Source organism: Phacochoerus africanus, chromosome X (assembly GCF_016906955.1).
Source record: "Phacochoerus africanus isolate WHEZ1 chromosome X, ROS_Pafr_v1, whole genome shotgun sequence".
NCBI lineage: Eukaryota > Metazoa > Chordata > Mammalia > Artiodactyla > Suidae > Phacochoerus > Phacochoerus africanus.
The window spans coordinates 129419785-129442974 of record NC_062560.1 but is presented as its reverse complement, the minus strand read 5'-3'; the positions used below and the strand labels follow the sequence as shown (position 1 = coordinate 129442974).

Sequence of the window (23190 nt, the reverse complement as noted above, 5' to 3'; positions counted from 1 at the left end):
GAGGCCCCGCCCCCGGTGGAGGCCCCGCCCCCGGGCGCCTGCGCGGACCCGCCGTGGTCGCCATTGGAGACGGCGGCGGCGTCAGGGTCGGCTGTTTGTGCCTGCGGGGAGACCTCCGCGCTGTGAATGACCCAGTGACGGGCTTCTGTGAGTCTTATGCTTTTCTGTAAACTTTTCCTCAAAAGTGTTTCATAAACGGAAAAGCATTTTTGTATTTAGAGAAAGAAAATAAATTAACGGGCAATAAGAAAAGAATTTTGGGAAGAATAGACTTTTCTAAAAGTTGACGATTTTTTTTTAACCTTTTTAGGGCCGCACCCATGGCACATGGAGGTTCCCAGGCTAGGGGTCGAATCGGAGCTGTAGCCGCCAGCCTACACCACAGCCACAGCAACTCAGCATCCGAGCCACGTCTGCGACTTACACCACAGCTCACGGCAACGCCGGATCCTTAACCCACTGTGTGAGGTCAGGGATCGAACCTGTGTCCTCAAGGATGGTGGTCAGATTCGTTTCCACTGAGCCACGACAGGAACTCTGAAAAGTTTAATGTAATTTAATTTTATCTGCACAAGCACATATCCTTGACATTTATCCAAAAGCAAACTCCTAAGAGTTTTGGGTTTTAGGGGGGTTTTTTGTTTGTTTGTTTTTGGTCCCACGCCAGCATGTGGACGTTCCCAGGCCTGGGATCAAACCCACACCACAGCAGTGACCAGAGCTGCTGCAGTGACAGCACCAGAACCTTAATCTGCCGTGCCACAAGAGACCTGCCACTTAAGGGTTTATCGGCCTCTTCTAATGAGATGATTTCACAAAAAGAGGAAAACCTTACAAAGAGCTGCCATTAGGTAAAGGGATGGTGTGAACAGAAAGGACAAGAAGCCTTTTTTTTTTTTTTTTCAGTTGCTACTGGGTGCAAAGTCTGTCCTAACCCCCTGGACTGAAATCTGATTTTTTTTGGAGGTTTTTCCAACTAGATATGTTAGATTCAAAATTAAGATTAGTAGAAAAGATAAGCAAAAATGAGTTAAGAAAGAATCTTTAGGGAGTTCCTGTTGTGGCTCAGCAGGTTAAGAACCCAACATAGTATCCATAAGGATGCATGTTCGATCCCTGGCCTCGCTCTATGGGTTAAGGAGTCCGTGTTGCCCTGAGCTGTGGTGTAGGTGGCAGATGCGGCTTGGATCGGGCGTTGCTGTGGCTGTAGTGTAGGCTGGCAGCTACAGCTCCAATTAGACCCCTAGCCTGGGAACCTCCATATGGCTCGGGTGAGGACCTAGAAAAGGCAAAAAGACAAAGAAAAAAAAAGGAGTTTTGGAGGAAATATTGCTACATATGAAAATGTAATGGACTACATTAATTTTAAACAATTATAGAAATATATGGACATGTGATAACCTCTAACACAAGCCAAATATTTTAAAATAATAATAACAAGCTGGAGAGCAACTGTGAAGTTTCTTAAATGTCTTATCTTTTAATAAATGTCAGGCTAAAAACTTTTTTTAGATGCATTGGTAGATATTCATTTTGATCACTCAATCAAGGAGATTTGCTTCTGTTTTTTCCTCTGTGTAGTTATATTTTTCTCCTTGCAACTAATAAACAGTCTGTAGGGAGATGGTGTGAGACCATATGCTCCTCAGCAAACTGCCGTCACCCTATCACCTCTAAATCTCTCACTACCACAGTGGTCGGTGAGGCCCCTCACCTCGAGATCGTAACCTAGCTGCTCCAGTACTGACCATTTACTTTTTTGGAAGGTATAGTGTCATTTCTTCTTGGGAATAAGGTAACAGATGCAACACATAATCATGTCTTATCGTATCACGACAAGCCGAAAGAACGCACCCAGCTACTGCTAAAACCTTGTGTTGGCTCCTTCTTTCGCAGGCATCAATGGCTATGTTTTTGATAGCTTGCAGCTGTCGGTTTGTTTGCACGAGGTGGCATACTGGTACATTCTAAGTGTTGGAGCACAGACGGACTTCCTCTCCGTCTTCTTCTCTGGCTACACCTTCAAACACAAAATGGTCTATGAAGACACACTCACCCTGTTCCCCTTCTCAGGAGAAACGGTCTTCATGTCAATGGAAAACCCAGGTTAGTTACTTATACTATTCTTTTTTTTTTTTTTGGTCTGTTTTGCCTTTTCTTGGGCCGCTCCCACAGCATATGGAGGTTCCCAGGCGAGGGGCCGAATGGGAGCTGCAGCCACCGGCCCACACCAGAGCCACAGCAACGTGGGATCCGAGCCGCGTCTGCAACCCACACCACAGCTCACGGCAACGCCGGATCCTTCACCCACGGAGCAAGGCCAGGGGCCGAACTGGCGTCCTCATGGTTCGTAGTCAGATTCGTTAACCACTGCGCCACGACGGGAACTCTGCTTATATTATTCTTATACTGATTCACATGCCTTGTGAACATAGATAGTATTGGATAAATACCACCTAGAAGCCTTTGGAAATTGCATAATGATCTCCTTCTGCACGCACACCTTGAAACCACTGCGAAGCCTTCAGAACGAGGTGGCCGGCAGCTTCTCCTCCTCCCCTTCCCTCCTAACTATGGCCTCAGTCTCACCAGATTGTTGCTGTGTCCATTCAGCTTAGCAGCCGGTGCTCGGCCACTCCACGCTCCTGCCCCCCCCCCCAACATCTGTGGAGGGAAGTAGCTGAAACTACCCACAGATGTGGTTACTCTCTAACACCCGTGGCTTTTCTGGAGCTAAATTCTCATGGGGAAATTTCTACAGAATGAAAACCAGTCTCGTCATATACAAATATGTATTCACTTTCACACCTAGAAACTTATTTCAAGTAGTGTATTTTTGTGGGAAGCGAGTGAAGAAGAACTTGACAGAACTCCAGTAACACCTCTGGAAGTCTCTTGTTTGTTCATGTTTATGTTTTTGTTATCTGTTTCCAACTAAGTTGGAAGGTCAGAGCACAACTTGTTCGTTGCTGTATCCCCGGTGGTTACGGTGCCTGACCTATAATAGATGCTTAATAAATATTTTTTCAATGAATGAATTCATTAAATATGTGCAAAAATATTATAAAATAGTATACATAATATGGTTATAATTGTCTAAACCAAACAGAATGTGTACGTGTGTGCAGGCAGAGAAAAAAATATCAATATTTTGAGAAGCTTTTGAACTTTGTTGGTGATAACTTAAATTCTACAGACAAATTAAAACTCTGCTTCATGTGTCTTGAGGGAAAATTTCCTAATATTGTATCACTGATTACAAAGCTCAAGCTAAATAAAGCCCCCAGGCAAGACTTCTTGTGGTCAGTACTGTAAAGCTGATCCCTTTTATTTTATTGAGGTAAAATTCACATAACATAAAATTCACGTTTTAACCATCTAAAACTGTACAATTTAGTGGCTTCTAGAACCTTCAATATGTTGTACAACCATCACCATTATCTAACTCCAGAAAATGTTTATCACCATGTAAGAAACCCTTTACCATTAAGCAGTCAGTGCGCAGCTCCCTTCCCCCAGACCCTGGCACCCACTGATCTACTTTCTGTCTCTATGGATTTGCCTGTTCTGAATATTTCATATAAATGGAATCATACTATTTGTCCTTTTATGTGTGGTTTATTTCATGCAATATAATTTTCACTCAGCAGGACTCATCCGTGTTGTAACACATGTGTCAGCACACCATTCACTTCACACTCTGCTTGAACCACATACGTGATAATGATTTGTTGTGATAAGGGCGCGTGGCTACCACTGATCACAGGGCCATAGAAAAATGTATCGCATCAACACATGGGAGTTCCCGCTGTGGTTCAGCAGAAACAAATCTGACTACCATCCATGAGGGCGCAGGTTTGATCCCTGGCCTTGCTCAGTGGGTTAAGGATCCAGCATTGCCATGAGCTGTGGTGTAGGTCGCAGACACAGCTCGGATCCAGTGTTGCCGTGGCTGTGGCGCAGGCCGGGAGTTACTGCTCTGATTAGACCCCTAGCCTGGGAACCTCCGTATGCTGTGGGTGCGGCCCTAAAATGTACCGCCCCCCAAATCAGCACATTGTACATTAAACATAATGGTATCTGTCAATTATATCTCAATTAAAAAAAGAAATTAGCAGTTTGGTAGACTGCTTTTGTAAATAAAGTTTTATTGGGATACACACACAAAAGTAATGAAATTAATTTTTGTGTGTTCACTTTCTTGAAACCTTGCTAAATTCACTTCTAAAATCTAGCAGTTATTTTATAGATTCCCATAAGGTTTTCTTGTACACAAATTGTTGCAAATACTGAGTTTTGGTTTTTCCTATCCAACACTTACGCCTTTTATTTCTTTTTTTTTTCCTTTGACTCAATTTTGAATAAAACTGGTCAGAGCAGAAAAACCCCTACATATACAAGTTTTGATGAGTCATTTTTACAATTCGTATTTATTGGTTTATTTATTTTCTTTCTTGGCCTCCCTGTGGCATGGAGCTCCCAGGCCAGGGATCAGACCTGAGCCACACGTGTGATCTATGCCTCACCTGCAGCAATGCCAAATCCTCTAACCCACTGTGCTGGGCCAGGGAATTGAACCTGCATCCTGGTGCTGCAGAGACGCCATGGATCCCATGGCACTACATTGGGAACTCCTATTTATTTATTTTTTGATGAGTCACTTTTATTATCATTGAGTTTGAAATATTTTCTAATATCCATTGTGATTTCTTTTAATCATAGTTGTTTATTTTTTTGCTTTTTTATTTAGGGCCGCACTGTAGCATATGGAAGTTCCCAGGCGAGGGATTGAATCAGAGCTACAGCGACCAGCTTACACCACAGCCACAGTGACACCAGATTGGAGCCATGTCTGTGACGTATACCATGGCTCATGGCAGTGCCGGATCCTTAACCCATTGAGAAAGGCCAGGGATCAAACCCGCATCCTCATGGATACTAGTTGGGTTCATTTCCACTGAGCCACAATAGGAATTCCTACTCATGGTTATTTATGAGTGGCTTACTAGATTCCTAAACATACGGGTATTTTCTAGTTCTCTGCTGCTGATTTCTTATTACTGCTTCCCTGTGGTCATATAAGGCACTCTGATTTCAGTTCGTTGAATTGTGGTGAGACTTGCTGTATGCCCAGCATATGGGTTACTTTGGCTAATGGCCCATTTGTACTTAAAATGAATGTGTCTTCTGCAGTTTTTAGGTGAAATGTTCCATATTTGTCAAGTATGTCAAGTTGTTTTATCATTTTGTTGAGATATGTTTACTTATATTTTGTCTGCTTTGTACGATTACTGAGAGAACTGTGTTAAGTGCTCTACCTATAATTGTTGAGTTTGTTGTTTCAAAATAAATGAGACATGGAGTTCTCCTGTGGTGCAGCAGGTTAAGGATCTGGTGTTGTCCCTGCCGTGGCCACCCCTGGCCTAGGAACTTCCAATGCCATGGGTATGGCCAAAAAAAAAAAAATTAGGCAAAATAAAATTAGGTGCTTACAAATTTAGGATTGCTGTGTACGCTTGTGAAATTAACCATTTTATTATTGTGAAGTGTCCTTTACCTGAAGTAGCGCTTGTTGCCTTGCCTCCGAACCTGCTTTGTCTGCTTGAAATTTATGTGCCTCAACCACCTTTATTTTGGTTAATGTTTGTATAGTGTATATTTTTTCCATTCTTGTTCTTTTAGTCTATCTATGCACTTATATTTATAGTGTATCTCTTTAACATGTGTAAGTCTGCTGGTTAATTAATTCTATCAGTTTTTGCTTGTCTAAAAAGTCTTCGTTGCTTTTGAAATTTTGAATATATTTTCATTGCACACACACCAATGAAAATAGCTCTCAGACAACTCTAGAGCACAACGAAGAAGCATAAGAAACACTGTGAAGCACAAAAAATGAGGACGGCCCCAGAGAGAAGCATAGCAAGGCGTGGCTTGCTTCATTCCATCCCCCCGTCTGAAGCAGCTTGGTGCCAAGGGGGATCCCTTCTGAGGGATGGCCTCCCAGAGGGGCAGGACGGCAGGAGGCCCCTAGCGCCTCTTGTCAATAGGAATCACTTGCAACCTTCACCACCCGAGGACTCCCACAGTCTTCACAGGTACTCGGGCCGCTGCATCCTCTCCCCAGCACCCATCTGTGCTTCAGCTCATCCCTGGGTCCCATGATGCTGCTGTAGCCTGCCCCCCAGCACCCAGCCACCACTGTAGCCCACTAACCAGGACCTGAAACCTGTACCCCAACTCCGTAAGCAACCTGTGCATGTCTGCGCCTTTGCCACTGGCACCACTACAGCAGGTGTGCTCACGCTCCAAACTCAGGACTCATGAACCCCACTGCCACTCTGAGCACCTGCAGCCCCAACATTGGCACCACGACCAATGCTTGCACATCCTGCCCTAGAACCCAGCACTGCCACCAAGGCCTGTGTGCTCCTTCCAGACCCAGCTCCAAGAAGAATCCCCTCGGCTAGGACTTCACTCTGTGGGTGGAAAGAAGAACAAGAGGAACCTAGCAGCCTTCACCCCCTACGAGTCCAACAACTCTCATCACCACTGCCACCGCAGACGTTCCCTCCACAGTCTATGCCGACCTTGACCTCGCTGACAGAGCTGCATGGCGACTATGCTGCTGTGCCCTCCCTGAAACTGCAGCTGTTGACCTCTACCCAGCCAGCACACTCATAGCCACTCAGAGGTGAAGTCCTTCCCCACCAAAGTCAATGAATTCATAAAGACTGGAAGAGGTGTTTGCTCCCTCAAATGTGTAGCCATCAATATAAGGCCACAAGAAACAAACAGGCAAAACAAGGAAATACGACACCACCAATGGAATGCAAAAATTCTCCAGTAACTGATCCCACAGAAATGGCCTAAAAGGGGGTTCGAAATAATTATTTTAATAAGGAAGCTCAGGAGTTCCCATCATGGTGCAGTGGAAACAAATCTGACTAGGAACCATGAGGTTGAGGGTTTGATCCCTGGCCTCGCTCAGGTGGGTTAAGGATCCGGCATTGCCTTGAACTGTGGTGTAGGTAGCAAACGAGGCTCGGATCTGGCGTTGCTGTGGCTCTGGGGTAGGCCAACGGCTACAGCTCTGATTTGACCCCTAGCCTGGGAACCTCCATATGCCACGGGAGCGGCCCTAAAAAAAAAAAAAAAAAAAAAAAAAGAAGCAGCAGCAGCTCAGCAAGATACGAGAGAACACAGACAACTCAACAAAATTAGGAAAATATTACATGAGAAGTTCAAAACAGAGATAGAAATCATTAAAAAAAATTATACACAGAAATCCTGGAGCTAAAGAATATAATGAATGAGGAGTTGCTGCTGTGGTGCAGTGGGTTAATGATCTGGCTTGTCTCTGTGGAGGTTCTGGTTCAATCCCCGGTCTGGCATAGTACATTAAGGATCTGGCATAGGTCACAGAACCAGCTCGGATTTGATCCCTGGCCTGGCACCTTCCATGTGCCATGGGTGTGACCAAAAAAGAAAAAAAAAAGAATATAATGAATGAAATAAGTAGAGAGCTTCAATAATATACTTCATTAAGCAGAAGAATCTGTGAACTCAAAGACAAGTATTTTGAAATTATCCATTCAAAAAGGGGGAAAAAAGAATGAAGAAAGCCTGTAAGACTTATGGAATAGGAGTTCCCGTCGTGGCTCAGTGGTTAACGAATCCGACTAGGAACCATGAGGTTGCGGGTTCGGTCCCTGCCCTTGCTCAGTGGGTTGACGATCCGGCATTGCCGTGACCTGTGGTATAGGTTGCAGATGCGGCTCGGATCCCGCATGGCTGTGGCTCTGGCGTAGGCTGGTGGCTGCAGCTCCGATTCGAACCCTAGCCTGGGAACCTCCAGATGCCATGGGAGTGGCCCAAGAAATAGCTAAAAAAGACAAAAAAAAAAAAAAGACTTATGAAATAGCAGTAAATTTTTCCAAAGACATACAAATGACCGACAGGTACCTGAAGATGTTCTCAGCGCCACTAATCATCCGGGAAATGCAGATCAAAACCACAGGGAGGGATCGGCTCATACCTGTAAGAATGGCTGTTTTCAAAAAGGCTGATGATAAAGTGGCGAGGACGTGGAGGAAAGGGACCCTTGTACACTGTTGGTGGGAGTGTAAATTGGTACAACCACTATGGAAAACACTATGGAGGTTCCTCAGAAAACTAAATATAGAACTGCCATATGACCCAGCAGCCCCACTCCTGGGTATATATAGAAAGGAAATGAAATCAGGATCTTTTTTTTTGTCTTTTTAGGGCCATGCCCACAGCAGATGGAAGTTCCCAGGCTAGGAGTCGAATTGGAGCTGCAGCTGCCAGCCTACACCACAGCCACAGCAATGCAGGATGTGAGCCACATCTGCAACCTACACCTCAGCTCACAGCGATGCCGGATCCTTAACCCTCTGACTGAGGCCAGGGATCAAACCCATATCCTCATGGGTACTAGTCAGTTTCATTACCACTAAGGCACAATGGGAACTCCTAAAGTCAGGATCTTTAGATATCTGCACTCCCGTGCTTATTGCTGTATTAGTGACAGTAGCCAAAACATGGATACAACCTAAGTGTCCACTGATGGATGAATGGACTAAAAAATGTGACATAGGAGACTGGCCAAGTATATTAGGAGTACTTGGTGGAGTAGGAAGACCCTGAGCTCACCTCCTCTCACAGGCACACCAAAATCACTATTTGCAGAGCAACCATTGATGAAAAAGACCAGAACCTACCAGAAAAGATATTCTACAATTAAAGACATAAAGAAGGAACCACAATAACATGAGTGGGAGAGGCAGGCAGTCATGATACAGTCAAATCCCATACCCCTGGGTGGGCAGTTCACAAACAGGAGAATAATCACAATTGCAGAGGTTCTTTCCAAGGATTGAGAGTTCTGAGCCCCACATTGGGTACCTGAGCCTGGGGGTCTTTCACTGAAAAGATGAGCCCCCAGAGCGTTTGGTTTTGAAGACCAGCAGGGCTTACTTTCAGGAGTGCCAGGAGGGCTTGGAGAAATAGACTCTACTCTGGGTGCTCACACAATCTCACACCCTAGGACCCAGGGCAGAAGCAGTAATTTGATACATGCCTGGATCAGACCCACCTGCTGATTGATCTTGGAGAGACTCCCAGGGAGACAGGAGGCAACTGTAGCTCACCCTGGGGATATAGACACTAATGGTAGCCATTTGGGGGAGCTCCTCCTACCATGTGGACGCTAGTGCTGGCATGCACCATTTTGGAGTCCTTCCTGTAGCCTAGCTCATGACCCTTCCCCACCTAGGTCTGCATGTGCCAGTGCCCAGATGTCTCAGCCTATCAACTGACTGGGCATGGACACAGCTCCACCCATCAGCAGACAAGTGTCTTAAAATCCCTTGAGTCCACAGCGGCCCCTGGAAAGGGCCTAGCCCTCGAGAAGGCCCAGGACCCAGCTCTACCCACCAGTGCACAGGCACTAGACTCAAGGCCATCCAGTCAGAGATCCCAGGACACAGCTCCACCCACCAGCAGGCAGACACCAGCTCCAGAATCCCCTGCAAGGCCCTCCTCCAGTGAGTCTGCTCTAGCCTTGGGACCAGCTTTACCCACCAATGGGTGTCACTGTTTGCTGTCACTATCTGCAGATGACATGACACTCTACATAGAAAATCCTAAAGATACCACGCACAAACTACTAGACCTCATCAGTGAATTTGGGAAACTTACATGGCACAAAATCAATATACAGAAAATCTGTTGCATTTCTATACACTAACAATGAACTATCAGAAAGAAAATTAAGGAAACATCCCATTTACAACTGTATCATTAAGAATAAAATACCTAGGAATAAACATAACTTAGAAGGTAAAAGACCTGTACTCCAAAAACTCTAAGACACGGATGAAGGAAATTCGAAGAGGACACAAACAGGTGGAAAAATATACTGTGTTCCTGGACTGGAAGAATTAACATTGTTACAATGATCATACTAACTAAGGCAACCTGCAGATTCAATGCAATCCCTACAAATTACTAATGGCATTTTTTTATAGAACTAGAAGAAACCTAAAATTTGTTTGGAATAACAAAAGACCCTGAATACCGAGAGCAATCTTGAGAAAAACGAACAGAGTTGGAGGAATCAGGTTCCCTGACTTCAGACTATATTACAAAGCTACAGTCATCCAAACAGTATGATACTGGCACAAAAACAGAAATATAGATCAATGGAACAGGATAGAAAGCCCAGAAACAAGCCCAAGCACCCATGGTCAACTAATCCATGACAAAGGAGGCAGGAGCATACAGTGGAGGAAAGACAGTCTCTTCAATAAGTGGTGCTGGGGAAACTGGACAGCTACATGGAAAAGAATGAAATCAGAACACTCTCGAACACCATACACAAAAATAAGCTCAAAGTGGATTAAAGACCTAAACATAAGGCCAGAAACTATAAAACTCCTAGAGGAAAACGTAGGCGGAACACTTCTTAACATAAATGGCATCAATATCTTTTTGAAACCATCTACTACAGTAATGAAAATAAAAGCAAAAATAAACAAATGAGGAATTCCCATATGGTGCAGCAGCGTAAGTACCCAGCATTGTCACTGCAGTAGCCTGAGTCACTGCTGTAGCATAGGTTTAAACTCTAGCCCAGGAACTTCCATATGCCTCGGGCACAGCCAATAAAATAAAATAAAAATAAACAAATGAGACTGAATTAAACTTAAAAAGCTTTTGCATAGCAAAGGAAACCACTAAAATAGCTGAAAATACAACCCACAGAATGGGAGAAAATCTTTGCAAATGATGTGACCAACAAGGGGTTAATCTCCAAAATATGCAAACACCATATACAGCTTTATATAAAAACAGGCAAACAACCCAGTCGAAAAATGGACAGAAGACCTAAATAGACATTTATGTAAAGAAGACATATGGATGGTCAACAGGCACATGAAAAAGTGCTCAATATCACTAATTATTAGAGAAATGCACATCAGAACTACAGGGAGGTACCACCTCACATCCGTGGGACTGGCCATGATTTAAAAGTCTACAAATAACAAGTGCTGGAGAGGGTGTGGAGAAAAGGGAACCCTCCTACACTGCTGGTGGGAATGTAAACTGGCGCAGCCACCATGGAAAACAGTATGGAATTAACAGAACACTGTAAATAAACTATAATGGAAAAAATAAAAATCATAAATTACAATTGCCAACCTAGGTGTCCATCAACAGATGAATGGATCAAGATCAAGAACGTTTGGTACACACACACACAATTGAATACTATCCATAAAAAAAGAATGAAATTTTGTCATTTGCAGCAACATGGATGGACTTGGAGGGCATCATACTAAGTGAAATATGGCGGACAGGTAAAGACAAATACTGTATGATTTCACTAATAGGTAGAATCTAGAAAATACAACAAACTAGTGAATATAATAATAAAAAAAAAAAAACAGACTCAGAGATGTCGAGAACAAACTAGTGGTTACCAGTGGGGAATATGTACTATGACACTAGGAGTATAGCTAATATATTATAGTAACTATATATAGATTATAATCTCTAGAAATTGTTAATTACTTGGTTGTGCATCAACCATGTCTCAATAAAAATTTTTAAATGTTTTAAATTGGAGTTCCAAAAATAAATAAGTAAATAAATAAATTGGCGTCCCCTTGTGCCTATAAATGTAATAAAATTCATTAGGTAATTAAAAAAATAAAGCTGCCAAGTGATTTGAACTTGCAAAAAAAAAAAAAGTCAACTGATTAGTAACCTAAAAAAAATAATAATAAAATAAATTGGAGTTCCCGTCGTGGCTCATTGGAAATGAATCCAACTAGGAACCATGAGGTTGCCAGTTCAATCCCTGGCCTTGCTCAGTGGGTGAAGGATCCAGCATTGCCCTGAGCTGTGGTGTAGGTCACAGACATGTCTCGGATCCTACGTTGCTGTGACTGTGGTGTAGGCCGGCAGCTGTAGCTCTGATTTGACCCCTAGCCTGAGAACCTCCATATGCTGCAGGTGAGGCCCTAAAAAAGCAAAAAAAAAAAGCTTTAAAGTATTTAATTAAAAAAACTCTTCAAAAAAGAAAAATGTGATATATACGTTTATATAAATGTGTGTGCATACATATATGTAAATGTGTGTCTGATGGTATATTATTCATCCATCAAAAAGAAGGAAAAATTGCCATTTGTGACAATATGGATAAATGTGGAAGGCATTATGCTAAGTGATATAAGCCAGACAAAGACAAATATGGGAACTCTTAAGAGAAAAAAAAAGAAAAATTGAACTCAGAAACAGGCAGTGAAATGGTGGTTATAGTATGTTTTGTAATGTGCTTTTCCCCCTCACTTAATAATATATTTGATGTTTTTCTATATCCCAGTTAATAAAAGATTGGTTCATATTCTATGCCAGGAATATGACACTAGCCTCAGATTACTAAAGAGCTTTTGTCTGTTGAAGCCTGAGGTGTGCCCCTACCCACTTGTGATCAGCTGGGCTCTGTCTCTCTGGGTCGCTTTGATAGGAACTAGTTCCAGGATTGAGTATCAGCCTAAAAAATTAATTAGTTCACTGAAAGCCCTGGTTATATTGCTGAGGTCAGAGGCAGGCCCATATTGTCTCAAACTTGGCCAAGAATCTTATGCGTGTGTCAGAAGTTGGCGTAGGTCAATCCCTGTGGCATGGATTCAATCCCTGTCCTGGGAATTTCCTTATACTGTGGGTGAGGCCAAAAAGGAAATAAATAAATGTATAAACAAATAAGTTCTTTTGTATCGGGTTTTTTTTTAGATTTCACCTAAAGAAATATCATGTAATGTTTCTCTTTCTATGTCAGACTTACTTCATTCAATATGAGAATCTCTAGGTCCATCATGTTGCTAAAAATGCCATTATTTCATTCCTTTTCATGGCTGAATAATATTCCATTGTATATGTGTACCACATCTCCATTCCTCTGTTGGTGGACATTTGTGTTGTTTCTCTGTCTTGGCTATTGTGAATAGTGCTGCAATGAACATAGGGGTGCATGTCTTTTTTATTTGGTTATTTTATTGATTTTTCATCATAGAATCAACTCTTTAAGCCTTTGGATTGAGATTTATTAATTAATTACTATAACATTTTAATTTTATTTTTATTCACACATGTAATATAAAAAGATGTTCTTATTAAAAAATTCAACCAGGAGTCCTGGCTCAGTGGAAATGAATCCGACTAGTATCCATGAGGATTTAGGTTCGATTCCTGGCCCCACTCATTGGGTTAAGGATCTGGTGTTGCCATGAGCTGTGGTGTAGGTTGCAGACATGGCTCAGATCCCGAGTTGCTGTGGCTGTGGTGTAGGCCGGCAGCTGTAGCTCTGATTCGACCCCTAGCCTGAGAACCTCCATATGCCACGGGTGCAGCCCTAAAAAAAAAAAAAGAAAAAGAAAAATTAACCAGTAGAGATATAACTGAAGTTCCTTTTGGTTACTGTTCCCAGTCCCAGGCTGTGTTTCAGGAGTTTCATTTCCCCTTTTATCACCCATTTGTTGTCTTCTTTAGGAACAGGAAGTATTAGATTTATCTAAGTTGTAACAGTGGAATTTTTAGAGTCAAAAACTTTATTTAAATTCCTCATTTCAGAAAAAGAATGTATATATGTATGTATGACTGGGTCACTTTGCTGTACAGTAGAAATTGACAGAACACTGTAAGCCAACTATAATGGAAAAAATAAAAATCATAAAAAAAATTTTTAATTCCTCATTTCAGCTCCTTGTCCTGGTCTACTTTGACCCAGCATGGTTTATACCATCCAAAAACATGCTTTAAATATCATAAAATCAGGTTCTTGTATCCCATGTTTTCCTGTTTTTAAAATATACTCCTTTATTTTGGCAGAAAATATTTTTTTTCTTTTTTTTTGTCTTTTTGTATTTTTTTTTTTTTTGTCTTTTTGCTATTTCTTTGGGCTGCTCCCGCGGCATATGGAGTTTCCCAGGCTAGGGGTCGAATTGGAGCTGTAGCCACAGGCCTACGCCAGAGCCACAGCAACGCTGGATCTGAGCCGCATCTGCGACCTACACCACAGCTCACGGATCCTTAACCCACTGAGCAAGGGCAGGGACCGAACCCGCAACCTCATGGTTCCTAGTCGGATTCGTTAACCACTGCGCCACGACGGGAACTCCAGAAAATATTTTCTAATCACTTCCTGAGAATGGCTCAATTAGAGGTAGATTTTATGAATCATTATATATTAGAAAATGCCTTTATTCTCATTTCCCATTTGATTGATTATCTGGCTATATACAGAATGCAGTGTGCATTAATTCCAAAATGTGTTTGACCTCAGGAACATTTTTCAAGGGCATTCCTTGGGCTTACAGGGCTCTGTGGAAATATACTTTGGAGAAAGTTCTCCCTTTGAGGGAAAAGCTGTATTCAGTTAAGATTTTGCTTGCAGGAGTTCCTGTTGTGGCTCAGGGATAACAAACCTGATTTGTATCCAGGAGGACAAGGGTTCGATCCCTGGCCTTGCCCAGTGGGTGAAGGACCCGGCATTGCCGTGAGCGGTGTAGGTGGCAGATGCGGCTCAGATCCCGAGTTGCTGTGGCTGTGGTGGAGGCCAGCAGCTGTAGCTCCGATTTGATCCCTAGCCTGGGAACTTCCGTATGCTGCAGGTGCAGTCCTAAAAAGAAAGGAACAAAAAAGTTGCTTGCAAATGTTGTGTGAGTTGAGGAGGCTGCTCAGGTGTTTTGTTTTCATTGATACTTGTATATGTATATACTTTTACCACCATGGAATTCCTTCACTCAGATTCTCCGTTCACAGTAGAAATTCAGTATTGTTAGCACTCTTTTAGTTACCTGTATCCTAAACCTAAGTCCTGCTCCCTTATATATAGGCTGAATTAAGTCACGATCTATCATCACCAAAGAGTCTGTGTGACTAAGAGTCTCAGCTATTGTATGTCAATTATATTTCTCCATTTTTATCCCAATATATATTCATTTAAATCACAGCCCAGGAGTTCCCGTCGTGGCGCAGTGGTTAACGAATCTGACTAGGAACCATGAGGTTGCAGGTTCGATCCCTGGCCTTGCTCAGTGGGTTAAGGATCCGGCGTTGCCGTGAGCTGTGGTGTAGGTTGCAGACGCGGCTTGGATCCCGCGTTGCTGTGGCTCTGGCGTAGGCTGGCAGCTCAGCTCCGATTCGACCCCTAGCCTGGGAACCTCCATATGCCGAGGGAGCGGCCCAAGAAATGGCAAAAAGGACAAAAACAAACAAACAAACAAAATCACAGCCCTTTCTTGTGGTCACAAACAGGTACACTAGAGCCATGGTTGGGCTGCAGTCCATGGTGTACATTTAACCCAACGACCTCGATATAATGGTACCGACTAGTGTTTTGTTTTTGTTTTTGTTTCACTTTTCTGGGAATAGAAGAGAACCTCTAACACAGATCTTGCTTGAGACCTGGGCTGTGAGTAACCAGAGTTTTATTCTTCCTTATCTCCAGGTCTCTGGGTCCTAGGGTGCCACAACTCAGACTTGCGGAACAGAGGCATGACAGCTTTACTGAAGGTGTATAGTTGTGACAGGGACATTGGTGATTATTATGACAACACATATGAAGATATTCCAGGCTTCTTGCTGAGTGGAAAGAATGTCATTGAACCCAGAAGCTTTGCCCAGAATTCAAGACCCCCTAGTGCGAGCCAAAAGCAATTCCAAACCATCCCAAGTCCAGAAGATGACGTGGAGCTTGACCCGCAGTCTGGAGAGAGAACCCAGGCACTGAAAAAACTAAGCGTCCCCTCCGGTGATGGGTCGATGCTCTTGGGACGGAATCCTGCTCCACATGGCTCATCCTCATCTGATCTTCAAGAAGCCAGGAATGAGGCTGATGATTATTTACCTGGAGCAAGAGAAAGAAACACGGCCCCATCCGCAGCGGCACGTCTCAGACCAGAGCTGCATCACAGTGCCGAAAGAGTACTTACTCCCGAGTTGAAGAAACTTGATTCAAAAATTTCTAGTTCATCAGACCTTCTAAAGACTTCACCAACAATTCCATCAGACACGTTGTCAGCGGAGACTGAAAGGACACATTCCTTAGGCCCCCCAAACCCACAGGTTAATTTCAGGAGTCAATTAGGTGCCATTGTACTTGGCAAAAATTCATCTCACTCTATTGGGGCTGGTGTCCCTTTGGGCTCGAGTGAGGAGGATCATGAAAGCTCCCTGGGAGAAAATGTATCACCAGTGGAGAGTGACGGGATATTTGAAGAGGAAAGAGCTCATGGACCTGCTTCACTGACCAAAGACGATGTTTTATTTAAAGTTAATACCTCTTTGGTAAAGACAAACAAGGCACGAGTTTACTTAAAAACTAATAGAAAGATTCACATTGATGACGCAGCTTTATTAACTGAGAATAGGGCATCTGCAACGTTTATGGACAAAAATACTACAGCTTCGGGATTAAATCATGTGTCAAATTGGATAAAAGGGCCCCTTGGCAAGAATCCCCTAAGCTCGGGGCGGAGGCCCAGTCCAGAGCTTCTGACATCTTCAGGATCAGGAAAATCTGTGAAAGGTCAGAGTTTCTGGGCAGGGGAGAACACGGTGGCAGTGGAAGAGGATGAATTGAGCAAAGGCAAAGAGATGATGCTTCCCAACAGCGAGCTCACCTTTCTGATTAACTCGGCTGGTGTCCAAGGAAACGATACACACAGTCAAGGAAAAAAGTCTCGGGAAGAGATGGAAAGGAGAGAAAAATTAGTCCAAGAAAAAGTCGACTTGCCTCAAGTGTATACAGCGACTGGAACTAAGAATTTCCTGAGAAACATTTTTTCACCAAAAAGCACTGAGCCAAGTGTAGAAGGGTTCGATGGGGGGTCACATGCGCCGGTGCCTCAAGACAGCAGGTCATTAAATGATTCGGCAGAGAGAGCAGGGACTCACATGGCCCATTTCTCAGCGATTAGGGAGGAGGCACCCTTGGAAGCCCCGGGAAATCGAACAGGTCCAGGTCCGCGGAGTGCGGTTCCCGCCCGCGTTAAGCGAGACTTGAAACAGTTCAGACTCCCGCTAGAAGAAATAAAGCCTGAAAGGGGGGTGGTTCTGAATGCCACCTCAACCAGGTGGTCTGAAAGCAGTCCTATCTTACAAGGAGCCAAAAGAAATAACCTTTCTTTACCTTTCCTGACCTTGGAAATGGCCGGAGGTCAAGGAAAGATCAGCGCCCTAGGGAAAAGTGCCGCAGGCCCGCTGGCGTCCGGGAAGCTGGAGAAGGTTGTTCTCTCTTCAGCAGGCTTGTCTGAAGCATCTGGCAAAGTTGAGTTTCTTCCTAAAGTTCGAGTTCATCGGGAAGACCTGTTGCCTCAAAAAACCAGCAATGTTTCTCGCGCACACGCGGATCTTGGCCCGAAGATCTTCCTGCAGAAAACACGGGGACCTGTTAACCTGAACAAAGTAAATAGACCTGGAAGGACTCCCTCCAAGCTTCTGGGTCCCCCGATGCCCAAAGAGTGGGAATCCCTAGAGAAGTCACCAAAAAGCACAGCTCTCAGGACGAAAGACATCATCAATTTACCCCTGGACTGTCACGAAAGCAATGATTCAATAGCAGCAAAAGATGAAGGACAAGCCGAGACCCAAAGAGAAGCCGCCTGGGCGAAGCAGGGAGGGCCTGGAAGGCTGTGCGCTCCAAAGCCTCCGGTCCTGCGACGGCATCAGAGGGACATAAGCCTTCCTACTTTTCAGCCGGAGGAAGACAAAATGGACTATGATTATATCTTCTCAGCTGAAACGAAGGGAGAAGATTTTGACATTTACGGCGAGGATGAAAATCAGGACCCTCGCAGCTTTCAGAAGAGAACCCGACACTATTTCATCGCTGCGGTGGAGCAGCTCTGGGATTACGGGATGAGCGAATCCCCCCGGGCGCTAAGAAACAGGTACGGCTACATTGGCTACTCCTCTGTCCTACCCTGGGGACCTTTGCCTTGAGCAGGTGCCGAAGCCATGGGAAAGGCACAAGCAGTCTGGGGGCGGAGAGGCCACAGTGGGAGGATGTGCTTGTTGGGGAGCACAGCGCGGTCGGGCAGGGAAGAGCAGACAGACCTGAGGAGACTCAATCAGTCCACCAGTGTTTGCTGAGCACCTACTATATTGCCAGACACGTTCATAGACCCTGGAGTGCGGCCAAGTAGAAGCATGAGATAATAAATTAATAGAAAAAGAAATAAGGGAGCCTTTTCTTAAAGACCGTTATTTTTTTTTTTTTTTTTAATTATTAAAGTATGGTGGAGGCGTTCCTGTCATTGCTCAGCAGAGACAAATCCGATTAGAAACCGTGAGGTTGCGGGTTCGATCCCTGGCCTCACTCAGCGGGTTGGGGGTCTGGCATTGCCATGAGTTGTGGTGTAGGTCACAGACGCAGCTTGGATCCCATGTTGCTGTGGCTGTGGTGTAGGCTGGCAGCTGCAGCTCCGATTAGACCCCTAGCCTGGGAACCTCCATATGCTGCGGGTGCGGCCCTAAAAAGACAAAAAAAAAAAAATTGCAGGGAGTTCCTGTCATGGCTCAGTAGACTAAGAACCCAACTAGTATCCGTAAGGACACAGGTTCCATCCCTGGCCTCGCTCAGTGGGGTGAGGATCCAGCGTTGCTCTGAGCTGTGGTGTAGGTTGCAGAAGTGGCTCGGATCCCACGTTGCTGTGGCTGTGGTATAGGCTGGCAGCTATAGCTCCGATTCGACCCCTAGCTTGGGAACCTCCTTGTGCTGCGGGTGTGGCCCTAAAAAGACAAAAAAAAAAAAAAAAAAGAGAGAGAGGAGCTATTGCAATTGTCCAGGTAAGAAAAAAAAAAAAAAGAGAGAGAAGCTATTGCAATTGTCCAGGTAAGAGAAGGCAGTTGTTTCGAGCAGGGTAGGGTGGTGAATGTCTGAAGAAATGTAGGGGTGTTGGGTGTGATTTGAAGATGAGCAGAGAAGGCTTTGCTGTCAGATTGAGTATGGGGTGCTGGGACGGGCAATGGTGAGAAAAGACTCCAAGAAGATTTTCAGTTTTTGTCCTGAGCAACTAGGTGGATGATGGCGACATTTAATGAGATGGGAAAGGCTTGAGGCAGAACAGATGTGTTTGAGGAGACACTCGAAGGTCTGTTTTGTACATGTTTATTTTTTTTTTATTTTTAATTTTTCTTCTTTTAGAGTTTATTTTTGGGGGGGTTCTTTTTATCTTTTCTAGGGCCACACCCATGGCATATGGAGGTTCCCAGGCTAGGGGTCGAATCACAGCTGTAGCTGCCGGCCTACACCACAGCTCACGGCCACGCTGGATCCTTAACCCACTGAGCGAGGCCAGGGATCGAACCCACAACTTCATGGTTCCTAGTCGGATTCGTTGACCACTACACCACAACCAGAACTCTTGTGCATGTTTATTTGGCGATGCCTATTAGACATCCAAACTGAGATGCTGAGTAGGCAACTGGATATATATGAGTCTGGAATCCAAGGGAGAGGTCTGTTATGGACATAAATTTGGGAGTGATAAGCATATTAGTAGCATTCAAAGAACACGTGATGGGATGAAGAAGGAGTAAAAGTAGATGGAACCCAGTGTTCCGCCAGGGAACTCCTACAGCGTTGTGTTAAGTTCTGATGTACAGCAAAGCGCTTCCGGTGTATATATATATATTTTTCATATTCTTTCCATTATGGTTTATCATAAGATACTGGGAATGGTAGGACCTTGTTGTTTATCCATTCCTCATACACTAGTTTGCCTCTGCTTATCCCTAAATCAAAATCTCTGTTCTTGATCATAATTTAAGCAATCTCGGACTGGCCGTGCCTGCAGATATCTGACAGAAGAATACATAAAACCTCTCTAGTGGAAGAAGCCAACGTTAAATTGGGTCCCTAATTCACACCATACACAAAAATCCACTCACCGTGGGTTACAAGTCTAAACATAAAACCACTAATCTCTTAGAAGAAACAAATAAGAGAATATCTCAGTAACTTTGGGGTAGGAGAAGAAAGAGAATTGGTATCAAAATGCACTAACCGTGAAGAATTTTTTAATAAATTTCACTACATTAAAATTTTGAATTTATGCTCCTCAAAACATAACAAAGAAAGAATGAAAAATTAGCCACGGAAGGGGAGATGTCCGCGAAAAGCCAGGACTTCACATCAGAATATATTGGAGTTGCCATTGTGGTTCAGTGAGTTAGGAACCCAACACTGTCTCTGTGAGGATTCGGATTCGATCTCTGGCCTCGCTCGGTGGGTTAAGGATCCAGTGTTGCCGCAGGCTGTAGCATAGGTCCCAGATGTGGCTCAGATCCACTTTGGCTATGGTGTAGGCCGGCAGCTGCAGCTCTGATTCGACCCCTAGACTGGGAACTTCCATATGCCCTAGGTTTGGCACTAAAAAGACAAAAAAAAAAAAGGATATGTAGAGTACTCCTTTGAGTCAATAAGGACAAAAGCCAGTTTATCCAATAGAAAAATTGGCACAGGAGTTCCTGCTATGGCACGGTGGATTGAGGATCCAGTGTTGCCACGGTTGTGGTGTAGGATACAGCTGTGGCTCGGATTCAGTCCGTGGCCTGGGAATTTCCATATGCCATGGGTGCCACCATAAAAAGAAAGGAAGAAACTATAGCTACAGACAACAACATAGATGAATCACAACTATCATGCTGAGTAAAAGAAGCCAGAAACCAAAGCACGCATGCAATATGGTTCCATTTGCACGCTCTAAAAACAGGCAAAACTAAACTACATCCTTTAGGTGTGTGTATGTAAGTGGTACAATTATGAGCAAGATCAATTGACTGTGGGCTTTGATAAGCCACTCGCATGATCTGGATACCACCTAATGTGGCCGATCTTCAGCTAGACTTCTTTGGTGAACCCCCAGTCTCCGTGTGGTTGCCAGTATAATCCACATAGGTATCCCGTGTGTCCAGAACCGCGCAGGCAGCCTCCTCCTCCAGTGGATTGCATCACCACCCCTCCCTCTGCCCAAAGCAGAGAGCTGGCAGTTATCTTTACTGCTTCCGGCTCCTCTCCCTTCCCCATGACGCTTCCAGCTCATCATCAAATACAGAGAAGACAAGCACATGAGGCATTTCTACCCACCTGCTCCATGAGGATACTGCTTGCCCTCTGCATTTTCCTCCAGGGCTCAGAACGGAGAGGTGCCTCGGTTCAAGAAGGTGGTCTTCCGGGAATTTGCTGACGGCTCCTTCACGCAGCCGTCGTACCGCGGGGAACTCAACAAACACTTGGGGCTCTTGGGACCCTATATCAGAGCAGAAGTTGAAGACAACATCATGGTAAGTTGAGGACAAGGGAATGACAAGACACTTATTCCTGTGTATGTTTTTTGGTGTGTTTCTGATCCTAAAAATAACGTACTCTCACTTTCGAAAAAGTTTTAAGTATAGAAAATAAGGCGGTTGAAAAACAATGCCATAATTATCATTTTGGTCTATGTTCTTATCTTCCTCTACGTCCTCTTCTCTTTATGTGCCCAAAGATACAGCCCATCATTCTACTTCTCCCTTTCTTTTTTCTCTTTCTTTTTCTTTTTTTACCAAGCAAAGGTTTATTAGAAGAAAGCAAATAGCTCCCAGGACTGCTGGGAGGGGGGAGAAGAGCCCCCTTCATTCTACTTCTTTTAAAACAAATATTATCTGATAAACATTTTTATGTCATTAAAATCACTTCATATGTGTCTTTTTTAAATTATGGAATATTGGTTTCATGATTTTATGGTTTACTTAACAATTTACTTAAAACAGTCTTTTAGATAATTTTTTCATCACTATTTAAGGAATGCTAGAACCACAACACTTCCTGGAAAATTTTTTTTTTTGTCTTTTTGCCATTTCTTGGGCCACTCCCTCGGCATATGGAGGTTCCCAGGCTAGGGGTCAACGCCAGAGCCACAGCAACACGGGATCCGAGCCGAGTCTGCGACCTACACCACAGCTCACGGCAACGCCGGATCCTTAACCCACTGAGCGAGGGCAGGGACCGAATCCGCAACCTCATGGTTCCTAGTCGAGTTCGTTAACCACTGTGCCACAACGGGAACGCCTGGAATGATTTCTTTTGCACAGTTGGTGTTTCTGGAGGGAATGCTTTTCTTTTTAAATTACCTTATATATTATAAATCACTGATGTATGAATGATCATGGATTATTTTAGTGAATAATATTTTTCCAAGTTTGTTTTCTCTTAATTTTATATATAGTGATTTCTTAAATAAAACATGTTTGAAATTTTAGGTAATAATTCATGAATCTTTTGTTTATGACACTTTCATAGCTTTTATGTTTATAAAAATCCTTCCCTATTCAGGGATTTTTTTTCCTTAAAATCACCTATACTTTCTTCAACTGTCTTTTACATTTTAAGTTTTTAACAGTCAACTTTTTTTGTCTTTTTTTTTTTCCTGCTTTTTAGGGCTGCACTCGTGGCATATGAAGGTTCCCAGGCTAGGGGTGGAATCAGAGCTGCAGCTGCCGGCCTACACCACAGCCACAGCAATGCCAGATCCGAGCTGTGTCTGTGACCTACACCCCAGCTCACGGCAATGCCGGATCCTTAACCCACTGAGCGAGGCCAGGGATCGAACCTGTGTCTTCATGGATGCTAGTCAGATTTGTTTCCACTGAGCCACAGTGGGAACGCCCACAGTCAACTTTTGAATCCATCAATAACTCCTGTAGACTAGAACTTGTTTTGGTTCTTTGTGTGAGCCAAAGATCAAGGTAGTTTTATTTTTTCCAGAAACAATCATCCATTGTCCCAAATGACTGTTGACATTAAGGATATAGAAGGATGTAAAATTATGGGATTCTGAGTGAATTTTTTTCTGACTTGAATTTTATTTTACTTTCCATATGTCCCATGAAAACATATAATCTTTTTTAAATCTGAAAAACCAGTCTTCTTTAACAATCATATGCATCAATCCTGGAATTTGTCATGAAGAATCGTAAGAGTATCAATTTGTGGAGTGAAGACTATCACCCCTGTGGTGACATTTTTCCTTTTTCCTTTGGAATTCCTTTTAAGTATTTCAAAATTTTCTCCTCTGCAACTTTCAGTTTATGCCTTAAAGATTTTGGAATTCAAAAATT

The 23190-nt window shown here is 43.7% G+C and overlaps 1 protein-coding gene across 1 annotated transcript in view; it reads left to right on the top strand.

Moving 5' to 3' along the window:
• The window catches only part of F8 (coagulation factor VIII), a 95686-nt gene that overhangs the window by 42622 nt on the left and 29874 nt on the right, over nucleotides 1-23190 (top strand). Inside the window, exons 13-15 of the mRNA XM_047763994.1 lie at nucleotides 1897-2106; nucleotides 15536-17978; nucleotides 21222-21375. Coding sequence (XP_047619950.1) covers nucleotides 1897-2106; nucleotides 15536-17978; nucleotides 21222-21375 — 2807 coding nt within the window. The remainder of the gene's footprint in view (nucleotides 1-1896; nucleotides 2107-15535; nucleotides 17979-21221; nucleotides 21376-23190) is intronic.